Source organism: Phodopus roborovskii, unplaced genomic scaffold (genome assembly GCF_943737965.1).
Source record: "Phodopus roborovskii unplaced genomic scaffold, PHOROB, whole genome shotgun sequence".
Classification (NCBI taxonomy): Eukaryota; Metazoa; Chordata; class Mammalia; order Rodentia; family Cricetidae; genus Phodopus; species Phodopus roborovskii.
In genome coordinates this window covers 35,854,079-35,878,825 of record NW_026126525.1, presented here as the reverse complement: position 1 = coordinate 35,878,825, position 24,747 = coordinate 35,854,079, and the positions used below count along the sequence as shown (strand labels likewise).

General features: G+C 41.3%; 1 protein-coding gene across 2 annotated transcripts in view; it reads right to left on the bottom strand.

Moving 5' to 3' along the window:
- Positions 1 to 11,815, bottom strand: part of Rfc1 (replication factor C subunit 1) — a 66,988-nt gene extending 55,173 nt beyond the window's left edge. For both annotated transcript variants that reach the window (XM_051198410.1, XM_051198411.1), the window contains exon 1: positions 11,677 to 11,815. In XM_051198410.1, coding sequence (XP_051054367.1) covers positions 11,677 to 11,679 — 3 coding nt within the window. In that variant the 5' untranslated portion in view covers positions 11,680 to 11,815. The remainder of the gene's footprint in view (positions 1 to 11,676) is intronic.
- Between the last annotated feature and the right edge of the window lie 12,932 nt (positions 11,816 to 24,747).

Here is a 24,747-nt window from a genome sequence, read left to right as displayed (position 1 = left end):
GGGAAGGGCATGCATGCCTGGAATGGCAGGAAAACCCAGAAGTTCCTGCAGTGATGCAGGAAGGATCCAGAAATGATTGTGGTCAGGTAAACATGACAATATAGAGAGCAACCCAAAGGTTACAAACAAATCTTACCAGTAAATGTTCAGTCAAATTTAGAGTAAAAGTATATGATCTTCCTGACAAAGCTTTTACTAAGGGATGTCTACAAAACTGGGCTTTAATGCTAATCTCTACCCCTTGGCACCAAAGGCAGCTCAAGATTTTTACAATAGTTTGCTAGGAGAGCATTCTTTCACATCATGTTTTTCTAGTAGGAATTATAAATTTTCAATTTTTTTATAGTCCTGGGGCTTGAACCTAAAGTTTTGCCCACACTAGACACGCATTTTACCACTAAGCTACATTTCCAGCCCACTTCTTACTCTTTATTTTGAGAAGGGTTCACTAAATTATCCAGGCTGGCCTTGAACTTATTCTGTAGTCTAAGCAGGGCTTGAACTTGTGATCCTCTTAGCCTCCCTGTGGCTGCAAGTACAGCTTGTACCACCAAGGATGACCCAACACTTTTTAAAGGGAAGATAGAAAGGTGGCTCAGCACTAAAGAGCCCTGGCTGCTCTTCCAGAGGACCTGGGTTCACATCTTGGCAGCTAACAACCATCTGCAACTCCAGTTCCTGAGGATCCAACACCCTCTCTTGGCCTCTTATGGGCACTGCATTTACATGGTGCACAGACATACATGCAGGCAAAAACATCCGTACACATAAAATAAAATAACCTAAAAAAAAAAAAAAAAAAAGACTTTGGGTAGTAGTTCAACCCTAATCCCAGCACTCAGGGCAGGCATATTTCTGTGAGTTCAGGGCCTGCCTGGTATATACATTGAGTTCCAGATGAGCCAAGACTACATAGTGAGACCCTATCTCACACACACACACACACACACACACAACCAAAATAAGCAATGTTAGTTGCTAAACAAAATAAATATAACATGTACTAAAACAATCTTTAGCTGGACATAGTGGCACACACATGCAATCCCAGGACTGGGGAGGGGAAACTAAAGAGAGGACTACCAAATTCAAAGCCGGCCAGGCCTACATAACAAGTACCAAGCCAGCAAGCTAGACAACAAGGCCCTGTCTTAAGGCCCACCACCAACTAGAAAATCCTCAACTGCGATTTTTGCTACGACTTTACTTGCTACTTTTTGTTTTAAGAAAATGTGAAGAGGCTAGGCAGAGAGCTCAGCTATAAAAGTGTATGCTGTGTTCAAATCCCTAGCCCCACATAAAGCCAGGCACAGATTTACACATCTATAACCCCAGCACAAGAAGACTGCTGGGACGGGCTAGCTCAGGGTTCAGCGAAAGACCCTATCTCAAAAGAATAGGAAGGACAATAGAGCAGGACGCCAGGTGTTTTCCTGGGGACTCCTCATACACTTGGGCCCACACAAGACTCACACACACACATATTCTCTCTCTCTCTCTCTCTCTCTCTCTCTCTCTCTCTCTCTCTCTCTCTCACACACACACACACACACACACACACACACACACACACACTCCTTAAGATATTAAATAAGCACTGTCTTATTCTGACTAAATTACTAAAATTTACCTTCTATATTAGATCTGTATGCCTTACTCTCATGTCATGTAATACAATGTTGTGGCTATAAAAAACAAAAACTACTTTCACTTTTAGTAGGCCATTTCCTCTTCCTTCAAAATTGGTTTTTAGCCAAACAAATTATTTTTTTTTTTAGAAATCAAAACTATGAAGTACACACACAACTGACATTATTGATACAGCAAATCTAGTGGCTGTCCAAGCACTTCCCTGAGGAAGACACCATGAGCTGGACAAGTATGGTCTATACAGAGAAGAACCTGTAACAGACTCCAGGGAAGAAAAGTCTATGTCCTTCACTGATTCCTTCATTTACTCAGTTACCATTCAATACTTTCAAAAGCCTTCAACCCACCAGGATCAATGCTTAGGCACAAAACAGAAGCCAGGCCGTGGTAACACACCCCTGTAATCCCTGCACCCATTTCTGCTGCTGCCCCTTGAGTCTTCCTGACAGGCTCTTCTAGGCGTTTGTCCAGAGGACTCAATAGAATCCCTCAAACACTCATCATAGAAATTTTCAGGTTCCTAGCACAAAATTACAATAAACAAACCTGAGCAAAAAAAGATGGAAATGATTATCTAATTTAGGTTTAAAACAATAAGGTTTCTTTTCACACCTGCTAACTAGGATAACAGAGTGTCTGATGCTGATCATGCCTGACTAAGGGGTTTATTCTAGAATTCTAACATTTTCACCACAGCTAACATATTGATTGCAGTTCTCAATGATCCAGAGGTTAACATTTCACAACTGATTTCTAATCTAAAAATATCAAATTCCAACTACCTACATGATCACATAACTAAGTTCAAACCTAAAACAGACCTAAAATATAATATGGTAAAACAGCATACTTCTCTAGGCTACCTCAATGTCATGAAAACAACTAAAACAAACAAACCAAGTTCTCACCGGGTAGCCCTGACTGGTCTCAAATTGGCTATGTAGACCAAGCTGGCCTCAGAGTCAGAAGGATCCACTTGCCTCTGCCTTCTGAATGCTAAGATTAAAGGTGTGTACTGCCACCACGTTCACTCATGAAATGTTTTAATAACTTAAGACATGATGTCATGAACAAAAGGATGGAAAAATATTTTAACAGACAATAAAATAGTATTTGATGCTTATGAGTGTTTTGCCTGCATGTATGTGCGTGTGCCACATTAGTGCCTGGTACCTATGGAGATCAAAAGAGGCTTTAGGTCTCCTAGAAATAAGAGTTATAAATGATTGTGAGCCACTATATGGATGCTGGGAAACAAACTTGTGTCCTCTGTAAGAGTAGCAAGTCCTCTTAACCACTGAGCCATCTCTCTTGTCCCTAGACTAATGATTCTCAACTTTACTAATGCTGAGACCTTTTAATACAGTTCCTCATTTTATGGTAACCCCCAACTATAAAATTATTTTCATTGATGTAATTTTGCTACTGTTATGAATCGCAATGTAAATATCTGAGTTTCCCAATGGTCTTAGGCAATCTCTATGAAAGAGACATTCAACTCCTCAAGGGGTTACACCCCACATGCTGAGAACTAAAATACTGTCAACAACTTTTACCTTCTTTTTTTTTTTAAACTAGAATTACAAAGTTTATTCACACATCAAATATTTATGGAAAATGTACCATATGCCAAACACTACAAGAAGTTCTCTGTCCCTGTGGCTTCTATCCATGCAGAGACTGTCAGTTACAAGCAGCCCATTAACTAGAACATTTGACTACCACACCAGTAATTGTCAAGCCTTTATAAACCTCATGAGTTACATTTTCCCCAGTAACATTCAAAAACAAACGTGCACACAAAACTCTGAATACAGATCTGCAGTATAACTCAGGATAAAACACTGGCCTATCATCTGTACGCCATTTGTAAGGCGTACGGTTTTTCCGCCTGCCGCCTCCCGGTCTTGTCCTGCTGCCACGCCAGCCCCAAATAACACACAGAAACTCTGTATTTGATATTATCCTGTTGGCCAGGTACTAGTTTCTTATTGGCTAGCTCTGTCTTAAGTATTAACCCATTTCTGCTGATCTATGTATTTCTCTTACCGGGCATACTGCTTTCTTCAGACTTAGATTTACTCTCCAGCATTGAAAGGTGGGGAAAGGGTAGGAGCAGGAGGGACAGGACCAGTGTAATAAGCTCAGTGATAACGTAAGTTCAATACAAAGACCCACACTGCAAGTTGCCTCTGACTTCCATACACATGCTGTGGCAGGCACATGTACGTACATATGTACACACACACATTAAATTAATTAATTAGGTGTGGTTGATTAAATAAATGTGACTGGGCAGGTAGAAACATTTCTGTAATACCAGCACTTGGGAGATGCAGGTACAGAAGAAACTGAAGTTCAAGGTCATTCTCAGTTCAAGGACTACCTGAGGTAAATGAGATTCTGCCAAACAAACAAGACCAGTATACTTAATCCACATTAACAAATTGTTATCCCCAATTCACAGACTAGGAAACTGAAGATGCCAAGAAGCCATTAACTACCAAAAGTTTTAAAATTAAAAACTGGGCCACGTGGTAGTGGGCCAAGACAGGGTTAGAGACAGAGAGAGGCAGCTCCCATCTTTAAGGTATAATTAACAATTCTATAAGATGTTGATTAGGTTGCATATCAGGCAACCTAAATCCAATTTTGATAAACACAATCCAAACTGAATTACCAGACTTGGTCAGGTACTAAAAGGAAGGGGTACATTTTCTAAGTTTTAACCTGTGCCAAGACATTTCATTTCCAACTTGGTTTCAAATCTACTAGTACAGTAGAGATGGGAAAAAAAACAAAAAAAAAAAAAACACTTTTTTCTATACCCTCCTAAACTCAAAAGAAATGCAGCCTAAGGTGACCTTCAGCTTCACAAACTCCAAAGTATAAAAGCTGGTACACATTTACTCTGAAGCAGTAACAAGCAATTCTCCACTTGTAAAGAACTCAACCACCAGACGAGGGAGATGAAAATGCAGGCGGGCACAAATTATGTCATTTATCTTTAAAGAGTATAGGATTTTATGCAAAGTACAAGCCAGTGCTCTGCAGAGCAGCTGCCAAAATAATACACATTAGTTTTACTTCTCTGTTTTAAAATTAGCAAACAAATGAAAATATTTAACATTTTAAACAGCCCACCAAATTTACAAGAATTATCAACATCCTTCACAAAAACTACTCAAATTATTTAATAAGCTTTTACCAAACACCAAAACACAAAACTCTACTTTTCTTTTATTCTTGTGTTTTTTTTTTTTTTTTTTTTTTTTTTGTTTTGTTTTGTTTTGTCTTTGTTTTGTTTTGGGTTTAAGACAGGATTTCTCTCTGTATCCCTGGCTGTCCTGTATAGACCAGGCCGGCCTTGAATTCAGGGATCCACCTGCCAGTGCCTCCCAAATGCTGGGATCACAGGTGTGCAAGACCAAACTGGGTTTGGTTTTATTCTCTTGAATTTTGAATGACCTGAAAATGCTAGTTATTAAATAAATAGAAACACAATATTTTTAAAAAGGGAGGCTGGAGAGACAGCTCAGCACTCACTGTTCTTATAGAAGACTCAGGCTCAATTTCCGCAGCTCTTACCCGTCTGCAACTCTAGTTCCAGGGCTTTTGACACCCTTATACAGACATGCATGGAGGCAAAACACCAATGAACTGAATAAAAATAAATTATTTTTTAAAAATGAGAAGCCTAGAGGCAGGAGGGAGGGCCTAGTCCCTACTCCAAATGACTTGACAGATTTTGCTGATCCCTCCTGGAAGGCATCACCCTCCCTGTGGAGTGGGTGGGGGGGGGGGAGTGGGATAATGAGGGGGACATGAGAGGGAAGAAGGGAGAGGGAACTGGGATCCATATGTAAAATAAGAAATAATAATAATAATACATAAGTAAAATGAGAAGCCATATGAACAATTTGTATTGCTGAGAGATTTAACTGCTTAAAATATAAATAAAACCCTATAGATGCTTTTTCTTTTTTAAAACAATCTTTTTTTATTTTACATGCCAATCCCAGTTCCCCTCCTCCCGCTCCCCCCACCTTCCCCCAACTCACCCCCCCCTTCCACTCCTCAGACAGGGTAAGGCCTCCCATTAAGAGTCAACAAAGTCTGTCACACCAAGGTCCTCTCCCCAGTATCTAGGCTGAGCAAGATATCCTTCCATAGGGAATGGGCTCCAAAATGTCAATTCATACACTAAGGATAAATCCTGTTTCCACTCCAGTGACCTCATAAACTGCCCAAGCCACACAATTGTCACTCACATTCAGAAGGCCTACTTCAGTCCTATGCATGTTCCCTGCTTTCTTTTTTAATCAACAATTGGCTGGCATAAGTATTGAAAATATGCATATGGTTGAACGAAATGCACCTTAGACATTTTTTTTCTTTTTTTTTTTTTTTTAAATGTGCCTGGGTGTTTTGCCTGCATTTATGTCTGTGTACCATGTGCATGCAGTAACATCTTGTAGGTGCTGGGAATTGAACCTGGGTATTCTGGGGCACCATGAGCCATCTCTCCAGCACCTGCATATCAGTCTTAAAAGTGGCCTTTGGGGTGGGGCCAGGTGTCTGAATAGGGTCTGAGCTTCCTTGCCCCACTCTACAGACACCTTTACATCCATCACTCTACACATCACAGGTGACTGTGGAATGTTCTGGAGCAAGGCTAACTGTACTGCAATACAACCTATGCCTTTTGTATTAGATCCTTGGCCTGTGAGGCCTCTGCTCATTTCTCTGGTTTTATTCCTCTGTATTCTATCAGGTATGAAATATAAGATCCAAGTTTAACCTTATTCTTTCTTCAAATGAAGGTTTTTTTTCTTTTTTGTTTTTAAAGGCAAAGTTTGTCTGTGTAGTCTTCGCTGTTCTGGAACTCTATAGACTAGAATAACCTATAACTCAGAGATCTGCCTGTCTCTGAGTCTTGCGTGCTGGGATTAAAGCCATGTGCCATCACTGCCTGGTGCCTTTGACTCTTGAGTGCCCAGAATAAAGGTATGTACTTTTATGCCTGGCTTTAGCACCATTTTTTTCATAGACTACTGAATTATCTGGACACCTTTGTCAAAAGTCAAAAAACTGGAGACCTCAGATTCAACAACTTCCAGAGCAAAAGTTAACCTGTCTATGGATAAGCTTCAAAAGAGAGGAAAAGCCTCAAATCTTTGTCTTGTGCCTGTATGCATTTTTGCTGGTCAGAAAATTTGTATACCTCTCACCACATTTATCAAAGGGAATTGTGGCCTAAACATAAGAACTACTGTACTATACTACAATTTACGCACAGATGTTTAATAAACACTCATTAAATAGAACTTAATTGTGGGGTTTGTGCTAACAGCTGGAGGACAAAATTAAAAACCAATACATAACATTTAACATTTAAGTGTATGCTGTTCTGCCTGTGTATAAAAATGTGTACCACATACATGTCTGGTGCCCTTCAAAGTCAGAAGATGGCTCTGAACTGCCCTCAGACTGGAGTTACTGAGGTTGTGAGCAGCCATGTGGATGCTAAGTAAGAATCAAACCTAGGTCCTCTACAAGAGAAACAAGTACTGAGTCTGGATGCCCATAAAAACTCACATAAAAAACTGGGTGTATGAAAAAAAAAAAAAAAAAAAAACTGGGTGTATGGTGGCATATACCTGTAATCCTAGCACTAGTGATGCAGAGACAGACAAAATTCCTGGGGCTTGCTTGACAGCCAGCCAGCCAATGTAGGCAACTCAAAAAATAAGGTGAGTCTAAGGGAATAACTTAGTACAGGCATAAGGACCTGAGTTTGGACTCACAGTGCCCCATAAAACTAGGCAAGGCAACATGTGCCCATAACTCTAGCACTAGGGGAATCAGAGACATGAGGATCACCAGAATTTACTGGCAAGCCAACCTACAAGAAAATCAGCAAGCTGGGAGGGTCAATGAGAGACTCATCTCAAGAAGATAAAGCAGAGAATGTGTGCTAGACTAGGATGCCCAACATCCTCCCAGGCCTCTACTCAGATGTACAGAGGATAAAAACAAGGCCTGAAAGAATCCTAAACACTCAAAAAGTTCACCTACCATCAGAAGCATCTATAATGCCCCCTACTCTTTTTCTCCCAAATTTTCTAAGATAAGGTCTCTTATACTGAAGGCTGGCCTGAGACTATGCAACAGGGGCTAGGCTTTTAACTCCTGATCCTCCTGCCTCTGCTTCATAAGAGCTAATTCCAAGCATACCCAGCATATAATGTCCTTAAAAACTATGTGAATTGGAACACAGTGGCACACACCTTTAATCCCAGCACTCGGGAGGCAGAGGCAAGTTGATCTCTGTGAGTTTGAGGTCAGCCAAGTGAGTTCCAGAACAGCCAAAGCTACATAGTGAGAACCTGTCTCAAAAGAAAAAAAAAAAAAAGTCTGAGGCACACCTTTGATCCCATCAGAGGCAACAGGGGCAGAGGCAGGAGGATCTGTCAGTTCAAGGCAAGCACGGTCACACAGCAGTTTCAGACCAGTCAGGAATACACAATAAGACTCTGTCTCAAAAACAAAACAAAAACCCTATGTAATTGTCTAGTGTCCTTTCTGGGTAGGGGGGAAAGAACAGATTATTGGCAATTGGAACAATCATATAATGTATACTACATTCCAAGCTCCAGAATCAAAGCTGTACATACACTGTTTGCCAAGAAATTGTTGGAAGAAGAGGCTTGTGTGTCTGTGTGTTGTGGGGGAGGTATTTTGCATGTGTGTATGTGTGCATTAGGTTGTATGCGGGTGTGTGTGGGTACATGTGTGGGCACATTGTGGGTGGGATCCAGAGCTTTCACTAAGGTTTCTTCCTCAAGTGTTCTTCTTTTGGGGGAAGATAGGGTTTCTCTGTGTAGCCTTGGCTGTCCTGGAACTCCCTCTGCAGACCTGCCTGGCCTTGAACTCACAGGGATCCACCTGTCTCTACCTCCCAAGTGCTGGGATCAGCTTCCCTTAGTTTTTCAGGCAGGGTCTCTCATTGAACCTGAAGCAGATGATTTAGGGAGGCTGTCTGGCCATGAGCTCCAGGGAGCTCACTCCCTCAGAGTTGGGGTTACAGATGCAGAAAACTGCACCTGCATTTTACCTGAGTGCTGGGGATCCAAACTCAAGTCCTTTCCTCATGCTTGTAGGGAGGCACTGTACCAACTGAACTCTCTCTCTGGCCCTGGTTTTAACTCTGTAAACAATCACTTAAAGGAAGCTAGTGAGATGGCTCAGCAGTTAACAGCACTTGCTGCTCTTGCAGAGGACCGAATCAGTTCCCAGAACCTACATGGCAGCTCAAAGAAACCTGTTTCAATAAATCCAACACCCTCTTCTGGCCTCCTCAGACACCAGGCACACACATGGTGTGCATGCAAACATCCAGGCAAACATTTATACACATAAAATAATAATAAATACATATTTTAATTAATTTAAGAGAACCAGGCTGCATAGCAGCTCATAAGCTGCCATGTGGGTACTCACACCCATACATATATACACAAAAGAGTAAATAAATATAAAATTTCAATGTTAAATCACTCAAGATAGTTATTATTCACCCCATCCTTTTTGCAAGGAAGAAAATAGAAACCAGCCAGACAGTGGTGAACACCTTTCATTCCAGAATTCAGGAGGCAGATCTCTGAGAGTTCAAGGTCAACCTGGTCTACAGAGCAAGTTCTAGAACAGCCAAGGATACACAGAGAAATCCTGTCTCAATAAATGAAAAACAAAACAAAAAGGAGACGGAAGAAAAGGAGAAGAAGACGAAGAAGAAGAAATAATAATAATAATAATGATGATGATGATGATGCTGGGTCCAGTGGTTCCACCACCAGTAATCCCAGCACTTAGAAGGCTAAGACAAGAGTTAATCTACTGTATAGGACTTAGTAACTACTAAACATATTAGCATACTAACGTAACTGTTATCTATTAAATCAAGTCAAAAACCAAAATTTCTTCAACTTTCCACAATACCAAGACATCTAAAGTCCAAAATGCAATGCTGATCATTTTAGGGAAGCAGAACAATGTAGTGGTCAAAAATGCCTAGGTTCTACTTCAAGATCAACCACCCACTAGTAGGTGTCTTTACTGTCTATAAAACTGGACTGTAGAGAACCTAGAAGCTGAGGCAGGATCTATATACTTAAAGTGTGAATAGGTCAGACCAGCTTGTTCTATATACATTGTAAGGTTAAGGCTTGATATAAACCATTACCCAAAATTTTCCTTCAGAACAATAAACTTGGAGCTGAGCGTGATGGCACATGACATTAATCCCAGTACTCAGGAGGCAGAATCAGGAGCATCTGTGAGTTCAAGGCCAGCCTGGTCTACATAGTAAGCTCTAAGACAGTCAGGCCTATAGAGACACTGTCTCAAAAACCAAAAACATAAACTTGAGAGGTTTGAGATATGGCTCAGAGATTGGATTGGGAACACTTGGTACTCTTGCAGATGGTTCACAGCCATCTATAACTCCAGGTCCAAGAGATCTTGGGGCCAGGGAGGCCTGTGATGCACATACATACACACAAAATACTCATACACATAAAGTAAGTAATTTCTTTTTAATTTTTAAATGAACAGGAGGGGTGTGACTGGAGAGATGGCTCAGTAGTTAGAGTACTTGCTGCTCTTTCAGGGGACCTGAGTTTAATTCCTAACACCCAAAACCATCTTAAACTCCAGCTCCAGAGTATTAAGACACCCTTTTCTGGCCTCTGACAACACCAGGCATGCATGTTCACAGAAATCTATTTAGGCAAAACATACACATTACAAATTAAACTAAAAAATTAATGAACATGGGACTTGGGGAGATGGCTCAGCGATCAACAGTGTATACTGTTCTTGCAGAGGACCTGAATTCCATAACTAACACCCACAGTAGGCAGTTCAAAACCTCCTGTAACTTCAGCTCCACAGGATCCAACACCTTCTTCTGGATGCCATGGGCACATGTGTGCATATACAAACACAGGCACACATATACACTAAAAGTCTTTTTTTTTTTTTTCAAAAAAGCACTTTAAATGAATTTTCAGAAGGTATTTAAAGCAAACAACTCACATATTAACCTGAAAAAAAAAAAGAAGGCTGACCCTTCATGGCTACTATTACTATCCTTTTTCCCCAGGAATAAAAAACAAAGAGCTGAAATTTTTTCCAATTTGGCATAACACTTTCCCCCCTTGAATGCTGGCATTCTGAAGAGTGCTCAATAATAACAAGCTGCTGAAAAATAACAGAACATATACATAGCTATGATTATTAAATATCTTCTAGATTAACTGAACATCTTCAGTTTTCCTTTAAATTAAAAGTTATTTCAAATATGCAACTGTCTCCTATGCCTGCTGTTATTTTACTATCAAGCTGTTTAAATATTCATTATACAGAATTATGCATTAAAGTTAGGACTGTGGGGTTTTTTTAATACTTTTTTTAACAGGTGATAAGAAATGACAGCTGTCAAATACATAACATCCCTCTGGTTTTTTGTTTTTGTTTTTTTTTTAATCCCTGGTAAACCGGGTTATCTGTTCAATTCTTAAAATTTCTCTAAATGAAGTAAGGCAAGCTATCAAAACAGCTGAGACACGCTTCAAGAGGAAGCTGATTAAAGCTGAAGGCCCGAGCAACTTCTTCCTAAGAAAGCAAACTTGTTACATTCTTCCTCGCAAAGCTTGAAGTCACGGCTTTAGGGCGCATTCCAACTGAGATTTGGGACTGTGCTGAACACGAAAGCAACCTTTAACGCCGGGTCCAAATCAGCGTTCCTCTTCCAGCCTCCCTTCCCCCAAGAGTCGGGGTGCCGTGTGAAAGTGCCGCGTAGCAGCCACATCCCTGCACGCTGCGTCCGCGGTGCGCCCTGCACCCTAAGCGGGCCCCTCGGAACACCCTGCGCCGTCCTCCCCACCCCGCACCGCGACGGAGCCCCCGTCCACACCCGGCCTGCAAAGCCTCTGGAGCTGCACGGCCTCCCGGGTGGCTCACCATCGCAGCCCCAAGACCGAAGAGGAACAGGTGGGCAGGCCCGCGGCTGGGGGAATCCGTTATCGGGGCTCGGGATCCATTGGCGCCAACAACTTCTCCCGCGAAGTGGCAGAAGCGCAGGCGGCGGCGCGCGACGATGACGTCAGGAGGCGCGCGCTTCTCCCGACCCCGACCCCGCCCCGAGGCGGGAGTTGCGCGCTGGGTGCAGGACCGCCCCGGAGGCTGGAGAGTCACTACCTCTCTAGGGTTTAGTGTGCGCGTGAGATCACGGCCGGGACGCCCAATCCGGTCGGGATTAAGGCTGCCTTCCTCTTAGGCAGGTTCCCAGGTGCCTTCCTCCCGTGTGCACGTGGGAACTTCCAGGTCTTACTCCCACCCCCAATAAAATGAAATGTATTCTATGCACTGCACAGAACTGTTCGCATCAACCTTTACTCAGATCTGTTTTATTTTCCTTCTAATGTTTGACCTATTGATTTTGGCTCACATTAAGAGTTAGAAAACCCCCAAGATAAAGGACAAATATTTATTACTTTTTACACGTTTATTTATTGGCGGTGGAGATTGCCAGCAGCAGTCGAAGAACAGCTTGCAGGAGCCCTTCTGCCACTTAGGTACATGTTTGTATTAAAGAGGCGTGTTTGCATTAAAGGAATGCTTACATTAAGTTTCGTTGTTTTGAGACAGGATCTCATGTGTCCCATCGTGGTCTCAAATTCCCTATTGTAGTTGAGGATGAATTTGAACTAATGATTTTTCTATGGCCTCCCAAGTACTGAGATTTCATATATATACCAACATGCCTGGTGTATGCAGTAAGAGGGATCAGAACTACAATGAATGAATGCACCAACTGAGCAACCTCGGCCCCAACAGCTCTTTGTTCTAAAACTGACAAGCTATGAAAACTAGTCCCTTAATTCCTAAAGCTTCATTAAGTCACTTAAAGAATAGTGAAGTAGCGTGGCGGTGGCAGCACACACCTTCAGTCCAAGCACTCTGGAGGCAGAGACAGGCAAATCTCTGAGTTTGAGGCCAGCCTGGTCTACAGAGTGAATTCTAGGACAGCTCACAGAGAAACTCGTATCTGGCAAAACAAAATTAAAAGATTTGGAAGTCCTCTGGGCAGCAGTGACCCACACCTTTGATCTGAGTACTGGAGAGGCAGAGGCAGACAGATGCATGTGAGTTTAAGGCCATTCTAGTCTACAAAGCCACTTGTAGGACAGCCAAGGCTTCATAGAGAAACTCTGTCAGGAAAAAAAAAGTGAAGTCTTTGAAGTGGCACATACCAGGATACACACCCACCCACAGAAAAGCTAGGATACAGGAGAGATTTAGGATAAACAAGTCTCAGCAGGGAGTAAAGTTGTTTTCCTTTGTCAGTTTAGGGAGCTGGTCTTGGTATGTCACTCAAGTGGGCCTGAAACTCCTGAAAAGGCCCCTGCCTCCTCAACCCCACTGCTGGATTATAGGAATAATCTTGTAATCCTCCACACCTGGCCAGCAGGTTTCCTATTAATAATTAAACAATTTGGTTGTGGAATAGAATGTAACATCTGCATACAATTTCAAAAGCAAACATGAGGTTATCCAAGAATTTAGTGAGGAGAGCAATATCAAACTTTGGCCTTAAACTTTTTTTTTTTTTTGGTTTTTCGAGACAGGGTTTCTCTGTGTAGCTTTGGAGCCTGTCCTGGAACTAGCTCTGTAGACCAGGCTGGCCTCAAACTCACAGAGATCCAACTGCCTCTGTCTCCCAAGTGCTGAAGGCATGCACCACCAGTGCCTGAAGGCCTTAAACTTTCAAATCTTTTTCTAACCACTTCCGGCTGAGTCTTGTCCTTTTATGACACCATATCCACCCGGAAAGGCAGTAAAGCCTTTAGGAATACAAGAGTTTGTATTTACTGGATATCGATTGCAACATGATTTGGGTTTGGATTCTTCTGGAACAGAACTTCTCTATGTGGCCCTGGCTAGCCTGGAACTCACTATGTAGACCAGCCTGGCCTGGCACTCCAGAGACTCACCTGCCTCTGCTTCTTCAGTGCTGGGATTAAAAGTGATTACCACACCTTACATCTTTTGTAATATGTGTCCCACATGCAGTTTTGCATTGTTCTAGGTTAAAATTTACCACTAACAATAAAAAAAAAAAAAAAACCCAATTTAGAAACAAATGAGCTATTTCTCATGAGCAAGGCTTCACTGCCTGGGTCCATCAGAAGCCAGTCGCTCTGTTCCTGCTCCACTGTGTGCTCTGTATGTGACCATAGAGAAGTAATTGTGACTCAGTTTCCTCGTCTGTTAAAGATAGAACTGTTCCTGACACACAATAAGTAATAATAGCATTTTTGGTGGTGGTGGTGGTAGTTATTTGACTTGGTTGGAGTTTAATTCAGACAGTCTCAGTATATAACCTAGGCTGGCCTCAAACTTGAGATCCTCAGCCTCCCAAATGATAGGATTACACACAAGCACCACTATATATGGATGATAATAGTGTTTTTAAGTCAACAATTATCATCTTGTATGGCAGAAATGACCAGAGATATCCTGCCTATAAACAAGGTGGAAGGAAAGAACCAACTCGTGAAAATTGACCTCTGACCTCCACACACTCTGTGCCATGGGTGTACTCACACCAAGAAACACAAAATAAATAAATAAATAAAAATAAATCTAAAAAATAAAATAGAAGGGCTGGAGAGATGGCTCAGTGGTTAAGAGCACTGGCTGCTCTTCCAGAGGACCTGATCCCAGCACCTCCAGGGTGGCTCACAGCCATCTATCACAAGATCTGGTGCCCTCTTCTTGCATGCAGGGACACATGCAGATACAGCACTCATACACATTAAATAAATAAATTTTAAATACAAAATAAAATAGAGCATCCCAAAATTGGACTTATCTGTACTCTACAGTTTAGCTTAGGGAACTAATTGGTTTTGGAAAACTAGGTCTGTTTGATCCATTGAGAAATCAGTGAGCCAAATCCCTGAAAAGGCGTACACAGCAGATATACAACAGAATTTTGTTGTCTCATATAACCTTAGAGGACCTAAACCAATGTGCAATATTCATTGCATTATAAATCAATAAATCAATGACTAGGACACATAAAACTTTCATATGCCAGCTGTGGTGGCACACACATTTAACCCCACCTCACATAGGTTGAGTCAGGCAGCTCTCTGTGAGTTTAGGGCAGCATAGTGAGGCACTGTCTCAAAAAAAAAAAAAAAAAAAAATGGGGCTAGAGAGATGGCTTGACAGTTAAGAGCACTTGCAGCTCTTACAGGGGATCCAAACTGGGTTCCTGTCACCCACATGGCAGCTCAAAAATACCTGTAACACCAGATCCTAGAGATTTATTGCTCTCTCCCAGCCTTTTCAAGTACTGCACATACACAGTACCCATATCTACACACAAATACACATGTACACGTAATTTTAAGTGAATCTTTTTAAAAATAAAATAAAATCCTAACCATCAAGGCAAAAGGAAAACTTGCAGCTTGATATAATGGCTCACACCTTTAACCCCAGCATTTGACAGAGGCAAGAGGATTTCAGTGAATTCCAGGTCAGCCTGGTCTACATAGCAAGTTCCAGGAAAAGCCAGCACTGCATAGAAAGACCTAATCTCAAAAATGAAAGAAAAGAAAACTTGTATGTTTTTTGTATTGTATTATTTTAGTCATTTTCCCTTTTCCTTTTTGAGACAGGATATCATGTATCTTAGGTTGGCCTCAAACTTTCAACACAGCTGAGGCTGTGAACTTCTGATCCTCCTGCTTCTACTTCCCAAGTGCTGAGTCAGATTATAGTCTTACACCGACTTTATGCAATGCTAGAGATCAACCCCAGAGCCATTCTGCAAGAGCAGCAGATGCTCTTAACTGCTGAGCCATCTCTCCAACCCCCATCTCTCCAACCGGTTTGTTGTTGTTTCAAGACCAAAGGTACAAAAGACACATTTGAATCCAAGTGTTACATATTAGATTTGATTACATAATGCCCATTGGCTTTGTCTTAATCCTTAAAAGACTGTGGGGGGGGGGAGTTAACTTCATCAACAAAACCAATTTTGTGAAAGTCAGAGCTGTTTTCCTTCCCACTTAGAGTAGATCCCTGATGAGGAAATTGTCTATATTCCATGAAAAAATTATTTGTCCTAAAAAGTTAGAATACTGACATTACAATCTTTTTAGTTGTTTCTTAACTTGTGAATATTTCAATCTAATAGTTTCCTTTTTGTTTTGTTTTGCTTTGTTTTTTGTGACAGGGTTTCTCTATGTAGCTTTGGAGCCTGTCCTGGAACTCACTCTGTAGACCAGGCTGGCCTCGAACTCATAGAGATTGACGTGCCTCTGCCTCCTGAGTGCTGGGATTAAAGGTGTACACCGCTACTGCCTTACCTGTATCTAATAGCTTCTAATACTCATACATGACCCTCATCCCCTAACACGAAAGGTAAGATGGTACTCTGAAACATCTGAAAACAGCATAACAGCATAACCACATGATCTGATTCTTGGCCCTCCTTTATATTCTATTCTAATTGCAGCCCTGTGTAAATTGCAAACAACTCATGTGATTAAAATGGCTTCTGTTTCAATGCCTGTCCTTTGTTAATTTATCTAAGCCATAGGATGCACTCCGGACTCATTTTGGAAGCATCCTCAAGAGCACAATGGTCTCATTGTCTTTCGCTAGACTTTGAAAACTCAACAGAAATCAATAGGTTTTTCACTGTGCCACAACAAAATGACCTTCTGCCCTCTGAATAAATATTAGTCTGTCCTGCTTCGACAGGGTTTATTGGAACATTTTCCTCATAGTCACAGTCTGTCAGGCAGTGTCGCCGTGGCCACTGGAGGTCCACACTGGTTGTGTTGCACTTAAAGCCATTTAGGAACACAACCATCAAAACCTGTCACCATTAAGGTACATTTATTCTGATTTAGGAAATCAGGTATGAACTATGTCAGTGATCTTAATTCTTAGGTGATATCCAATTAACCTTAATATGTTAATGCTTGAGTGATCTAGATCCATGAAAACTTGCCTTATGGTTTTTATATTCTATAAATGATAGGAAATTTCTACCAAGCCAACCTGCATATTTACTTACTTGAAAAGGAACTTTTCCTTTTAAAATAATAAGATAATTTTAAAAAAAGAAAAAAGACAATAAAAAAGGCATGTCATTTCACTGTTGACATACATATTTGATTATGTATATAATACCAAACTATAATTTCCGAAAATATCCATTGGCCATCGTTTTTAATTTTGTTTCTTGGGTCCTGGGGACTGAACCCATTGGGCCTCTCACGTGCTATATATATATATATATATATATATCACTTCATTACTGAATTATAGCTGTGTCTTTTCTGTTTTATTTTGTGCTGGAAGGCTTGTTTTGTCTTGTTGGTTTAGAGGAGGGGTTGTTTATCTTCTAGCCCAGGTAGGCAAGAATGACCTTGAACTTCTGATCCTGCAGGCTCCGCCTTCCAAGTAGCTGAGATTATAGGCCAGCACCACCAGGCCCAGCTCTCAATGACAAATTTAAGGGCATGTGTACACAGAGTAACAAATGTTGTAGTGATAGTAGAATAGTAGGATATATGATTAGTGAGGTTTTTTTTTTTTGAAACAGAGTTTCTCTGTTTTGTTTTGGAGCCTGTCCTGGAACTAGGTCTGTAGACCAGGCTGGCCTTGAACTCACAGAGATCCACCTGCCTCTGCCTCTGCCTCCTGTGTGCTGGGACTAAAGATGTGCGCCACTAACACCTGGCTTACTTCTTTTTTTAAGCAAAAAGGTCTTTCAGGCTCTGTCATGATTATATATCAGGCATAATGATGTGTGTATCAGGTATGATGATGTATGCCTATCTCAGCCCTGGTAGACTTGAGAGCTTGAGACCAGCCTGGGATCCTGTCTCAAAAAGAACACGTTACAAAATAGATAAGTCTTAATTACTTAACTGATTAATCAACTGGACTGGATCTCACTGTGTAGCCCTGGTTACCCTGGAACTCACAGAACTTGAGTTCCTGCCTCAGGAACTGCCTCTGCCTCCAGGGTTCTAGGATCAAAGGTGTATGCTACCATGCCCAGCCCTACAAGTCTGAATTTTAAAAGCCTAACAAAAGAAAGTCTAATAAGGGCCTCTACAAAATAGACATTAAAAATCTTGCCAGACGTGGAGGCAGAGGCAGGTGGATCTTTGTGAATTAAAGGCCAGCCTGGAATATGTAGCTAGACCCTGCTTCAAAAGAAATGTTGCAAATGAACACAGATCAGATCTGAATAAATTAATGTATTCCTTTATATTTAAATATTTATGTATTTAGCAAGTTCCAGGACTGCCATGGTAGGGACCCGGAAGATAGCTCAGCAGGTAAAGGTACTTGTTATCAAGCCTGACAACTGCAGTTGAGTTCAGTCCCCAGAATCCACATGATAAAAGGAGAGAAGCAACTCTAGCATTTTGTTCATCATTGTACATATGCACCCACACAAAGACAAAGACATACAGAGAGATACATAGACAAGTAAATGTAAAAAACCCTAAACCATATAAAGTTTAGTTTACTAACAGTGAAAAAATAATATATCCATTTAAACTGCCAATTGTTTAAAAAGCTAATTTTGTTTTAGGACAAATAAGGTAAACTCCTTTAATCCTAGCACTCAGGAAATAGAGACAGGGGGATCTCTGTCAGTTTGAGGCCAGCCAGGACAGCCAGAGGTACATAGACAGAAACTGCCTCTAAATAAATAAATAAATAAATAAACTGTTTTTAAAAGGCTCTGCCCGCTAGATTGTAAAATATTACAGCTGATTTTATGCTTTCATATAAATATCTTTTTTTTTTTTTTTTTTTTTTTTTTTGAGACAGGGTTTCTATAGCTTTGGAGGCTTTCCTGAAACTCACTCTGTAGACCAGGCTGGCCTCAAACCACAGAAATCCACCTCACTCTAGATGTTGGTGTTTTCAGGCCAGGTGTTTACTGAGATTTTATTGAGTCTATCGATCAAATTCCTAGATTATTTTGTTGTTAATTTGGTGGGCTTCTTGTTTTTGAGATAGAGTCTAATGTATCCCATGCCGGCCTCAAACTCACAATGTAACACTATCCTCAGTATGCAGTGCTGGGGAGTCAAACCCAGAGCCTAGAGAGGCAAGGCAAACACTCTATCAACACAGCCACATCTCTAGTGCCTGGAGTTGCAGAAAAAAATCATAATAAATGTTCTTTTTTAATCTATGTAAGTGGACTATCGCTGTGTTTATATAGATCATGTTGCTGTTGTTTTGGAAACAAGGTCTCACTTAGCTCAGGCTGACCATGTATCTGAGGGTGACCTTGAACTCCTGACCCTCCTGCCTTCACCCACCAATAGCTGGGATTACAGCAAGGCACCACCACATCTAACTTGTAGCATCTTTAAAGTCTTTTCATTAGAGTTTTGTGGTCTTCCTCATAGAGAAATATTTAAGTATTTCTCATTTTGTTTTTATTTAAGATCATCTATAAGGGAGTATAATAGTAGGTTAATGAAACAGCACTTCCTTTTTCTATTCACATGTGCATGTGCACAGTGTATGAGCACGCCTGTGAGCATTTGTGTGAGCATGTGTGTGTGTGTGCACCCGAGAATGATGGCTGGAGTCTTCTTTACTCTTTCTCCACCATATAAAGTGAGTTAGTCTCTTGATTAAATCCAAGCTCATCAATAGTGGTTCCCCAATCTCTACCTCTTAAGCACTGGAGTTTCAAGGGGGCTGCCATGCGCACCTGGTATTTATGTGAGTTCTGGGATCCAAACTCTCTCTGGTCCTTGCTATTGCTGCCTACATAGCAAACACTTGGCTATTGAGTCACCTCCGCAGAATGATTTTTTAAAGATTATTTTCTTATTTAAGACAGAGCCTCATGTTATAAAAGCTGTTATAAAAGTATCAAACACACTAGTTACAGAGAATGGCCTTGAATGTATTGTTATTATTTTAAGATTTTTTTAATGTAATTTATGTATATGAGTACTCTAACTGCATATACACCTGCCTGCCAGTAAAGGGCATCGGATTCCATTATAGATTGTTGTGAGCCACCATGTGGTTGTCGGGAACTGAACTCAGGTTCTCTGAAAGAGAGGCCAGTGGTCTTAGCTGCTGAGCTCTTTCTCCAGCCCCAGGCCTTGAACTTCTGATCTTTATGCTTCCACTGTGCAAGTGCTGAGATTATAGGCAAGCACCACCATTCAGTTTATACAGTGCTGAGAAATGTATCCAGGGCTTCTAGCATGCTAATCAAGAACTCTTCCAACTGAGCTACATCCCCAGCCCTGGTGCTGGGGATGACATGTAAGCTAATGAATATGCTTAGTGTACACAGTGTGTTTGTGTCCATACACACATACAGGAGCGCACACATGCATGCCTGCTTATGCAGAGAACACAGGAAGGTGGGTGTCCTGTTCTGTCACTCTAACTATTCCCTTGCAACAGGGTCTCTCGCTAACTCCGAAGCCCTCTGGTTCTGCCCCTGTCTACGATGATATCTGTGTAGAAGTAGAAATGTTCTTGCCTTTCCACCCCCTATATTTTGAGAGTTTCAAGTGCCTAGAGAGCACCAGATTGTACATTTTCTTGAATGGAATGCTTCCGGATCCTGAAGAGAATTCTTGAAGGACTTCCACGGATTAGACTCTGGAAAGGAGTCCTTCAGGAATTCTCTACTCCCTGGATATTGAATGCTACCTGTGTGCATTATACAGATATTTAAACATATTTCCTTATAGTTTGTGTATATTATAGAAACAAAGCATTTTTGTATGTGGAGAAAAATATCTGCCAGTCTTCCCACCCTTACAACCCTGGGGCTATAGACACCTGTGGCCATGTCAAATTTCAAACAACACAACAACAAGAAAAATCCCAGGGTCTCACTGTATGGCACTCATTCACCCAGAATTCACTCTGTAGACCAGGTTAACCTAAAGCTCACAGAGATCTGCCTGCCTCTGCCTCGCCTGCCTCCGCCTCGAGTACTGGGATTGTGTTGAGTTTTCTTTTGTATGAATACTGGAGTTTGAAACTCAGGTCCTCAGGCCTGCACAGGAAGTGCTCATATCCACTAAGCCATGTCCCCAACCCCAATAGAGCCTTTTCTTTCTCTCTCTCTCTCTCTCTCTCTCTCTCTCTCTCTCTCTCTCTCTCTCTTTTGGTTTGAGTGGTCTATCTGCATGTATACCTTTCTGCCAGAAGAGGGCATCAGATCCCGTTATAGGTGGTTGTGAGGCACCATGTGGTTGCTGGAGATTGAACTCAGGACCTCTGAAAGAGCAGCCAGTGTTAACTGATGAGCCATCTCTCCAGTCCCTAGTATAGCCTTTTCAATATCAACCTTTTAAGTTTTATTGCTGGAGTACAAGAAAGCAATTAATTAATTAGTTAAATAATTGGCTTTTCGAAATTAGCTTACATTTTGTAACTAACAGTTGGTCACCAAGCTACACTTTTAGTTCTACCTTAAGTATTTAAATGTCTCTGTATATCTGTTATAGTGGCACATGCACTACTTGGCAAAATCCTGTCTCAGAAAAAGGAAAAAAAAAAAAAAAAACCTGCTCTACTCATTAACTCACAGCAGTCAAGGTTGCCTGCACAAGACTAGCACAAGAGCCAGGCATGGTGGTGCACACCTTAGTCCTAGCATTCAAGAAGTAGGCATATCTCTGTGAGTTCCTAGCCAGCTTGGTCTATGTTGTAAGTTCCAGGACATCCAGGGCTACATAGTGAGACCCTGTCTCAAAAATCAAGCAAAGGGGGTTAGAGAGATGGCTCTGCCATTAAGAGCACTGATTGCTCTTCCAGAGGACCTGGGTTCAATGTGAGCACCCACATGGCAGCTCACAACTGTCTGTAACTCCAGTTCCAAAGATCTCACACCTTCATGCAGACATACATGCATGAAAAACATCAATGCACATAAAATAAAAATAAATTATTTTTAAAAAATAAGCAAAAAAGGCCTATACAAGATCAAGTCAGTAAGTTTTCTAGCAGGACAGGGGAGCTATTGACAGTTAATGACTTCTGGGATTGAGTCAGTTTTCTTTAAGTGTGTGGCCCTTCCTAGGTTGACTATACTCACGTGGATGGCCCAACACCCATGAGTATATGGGCAGCACAAATCGGACTCAGTAGATATCTGGAAATTCAAAGTCAGCATAATCTGTATAGTAAAGTTGAGAAAGGGTGGAAAATTGGGGGATGGATCTGGAAGGAGTTAAAGGGAAGGATAGGAGTGGCTATATCATAATACCTTTTATACATATGTGAAATTCTCAAACACAGAGAAAAATAATTGAGTCATGATTAACTTAAGAATTATTGCATGGAGTGGTGGTGGCTCACACCTTTAATCCCAGCACTCGGGAAGCAGAGACAGGAGGATGGCTATGAGTTCAAGTCTAGCCTGGTCTACAGGTGAGTTTCAGGACAGCCAGGGCTACACAGAGAAATCCTGTCTCCAAAATCCAAAACAAAACAAAAACCACAGACACGACCTAGATAAAAGGAGAGTCAACCAACGATGAGGGTACAGCTAGGAAAACATGGAGGCTAAACCAGGTATGGACAGCTAGTACAGGTCAATCTAGAGAGAAGTGTGCTTCAAGCAGTCTCAAATGATGACCAAGTCAGAGCAGTGCTTTCAATACTGCCTCTGAGTATCACTTACTGGATTGTTTATTCACTGGGGAGGTCAAGGCAGCACAAATAGATGACAAATGCTAGGTTAACCTGGGCTACACAGTAACCCAAGCACCTAGAGTCTGAGGCAAGAAGAGCTCCAGAAGTCCTAGGCCAGCCTGGACTATAGAATAAGAACCTGTCTCAGGATAGTTTTTTTTTTTGTTGTTGTTGTTCATTCCAGTTCTTTTTATTTTTATATGTTTTTATTTATTTTATGTAACAAAGTCCATTTAAATGAAAACAAACATTTATAGACAATATTTTGGAATTTGGGCGTTGTTCTTTCCAAACTACTTCCTGCTGGTAAGGGGCACTGTCATGGGGGATTCGAAGAAGATTCAGAAATCCTGGCTGTAGTCTGTAAGGCAGCTTTGTCCAGCTGTTTTGAATGTAGGATCACCTCGTACTCTGTTTCAGGTGGTCTGGCTTGATCAAACCACATTAGTCTGGAAGGAATCCACATCTTTTCATTTTCTCCCTGTCTGCTGGTTCATCTGGCAAGGAGGAATCTGATGATGCCAACTTGAACTATTGGGCTGATATATGGATCTCAAGCTCATGGTCACACATGGTTCCATGGCAGGGTCAGATGAGGATGAAGGTCTTGGGTTTATCTGTGTTTCCACTGAACTCTATGGTAGATTTCCCCAAGCAAATGATCTTAGCACACTTGGCATGATCAGGAAGAAGCTAATTCACCTGGAAGGGAAATGCTGGGCCTGCCTTCAGAGGCCTTTTGAGCAAAGCCACACTGTAGTTAAGTGGAGGAAAGCACCGTGCTGGGAACCAGCATGTCACAAATCCATCATTCCTCAGCCCAGGGCCGACATTTGCAGAACAGTGGCCCTTTGTGCAGGTGCTAGAACAGACCCCTCGAGGACCCTCAGGATAGTTTTTAATTTAAATTTACTGAGCATTTACTATGTGTCAATCTCTAGTTCAACGAAGTGCTTTAGATGTGGTAACTCTACTCTCATAACAACTCATAAATATCGTTCTTATTATACTTCTTGGACTTTTTGTTTTATTCTTGTTTTTGAGTCAGGATCTCACTGTGGAGCTCTGGCTGACCTGAAACTCACTATGGAGACCACCTGCTTCTGTGTACCAGCACACCCAATTTATGCTACTTCTTATGTAACAAGAAACTGTAGTGCAGAATATGAGTTCCAGGTCAGCTAGCCACGGCTACGTAGTGAGACCTTGATTAAAAAAAAAAAATTAAATTAGGCAACTTGCTAAGCCTAGTGTTGTAAGTCTGAGGCAGAGAATTGCCACAAATTCAATGCGGCCTGTGCTACATATCAAGTTCTTGGGCAACATAATGAGCCCCTGCTTTAAAATAAAAGCAAAAAGACTAGAGCTATATCCCAGTGGTGCAGCATTTACTTAGCGTGCACACGTCCTGAATTTGATCCCTAGTATTGCCAAAAGAAATTAAATTTGTACGTTCCAACAATCCTCAAACTCAAATTATCTCCCACATTCAGTGTCATGTAGGCCTGGGCTACTTCAAATTCCATTTGTAGCCAAGAGTGACCTTGAACCTCTGATCCTCTTGCCACCACCTCCTAAGCGCTCCCATCATACTGAACTTGGCTGCTTGGTTTTCCCTTCTTTGAGATGGAGTTTTGCTCTATAGCCAAAATGACTTTGAATTATGTAGCTTAGGCAGTCCTTAAACTCATCATAGCAATCTTCCTGCTCCAGCCTCCCAACCGCAGGAGTTATAGGCATGAGCCACCAGGTTCAACTAAATTTTCTTGTTTTGTTTGTTTGTTTTGTTTTTGAGACAGGATTTCTTTGTGTAGCCCTGGCTATCCTGGAATTAGACCAGGATGGCCTTGAGTTCACAGAGACCCACTTCCAAGTGCTAGAATTAAAAGTGTGTGCTACTACTGCCTGTCTCAACCAAGTTTTATTAAAATAGATGACATTTACTAAGATTATTCTTAGGTGTGTATGTTTTTGGATGAAGTGTAATATCCTGCTTTTAATTATTTATTTTAATTATTTATTTCTGGCTATTGACTTGTATATAAAATTGCTTTTCCTAAAATAGGAAATAATAAAATTACCACTCCCAAACTCTAAAAATAGAAAAGTAGATCCTTTATTCAATGAAGTTCAAAACGTTCATAAATGATCAACGGCCACGTGAAAGGCTACACAGACAATGCCACTCTTGGACATTGTTTCCGTATGTTTATTTAACACATTCAAATTAGTGTCAGAGATGCATTTCCATCTATCTCATTTTCCTCATCGCAAGAAGATGACACGTGTTGT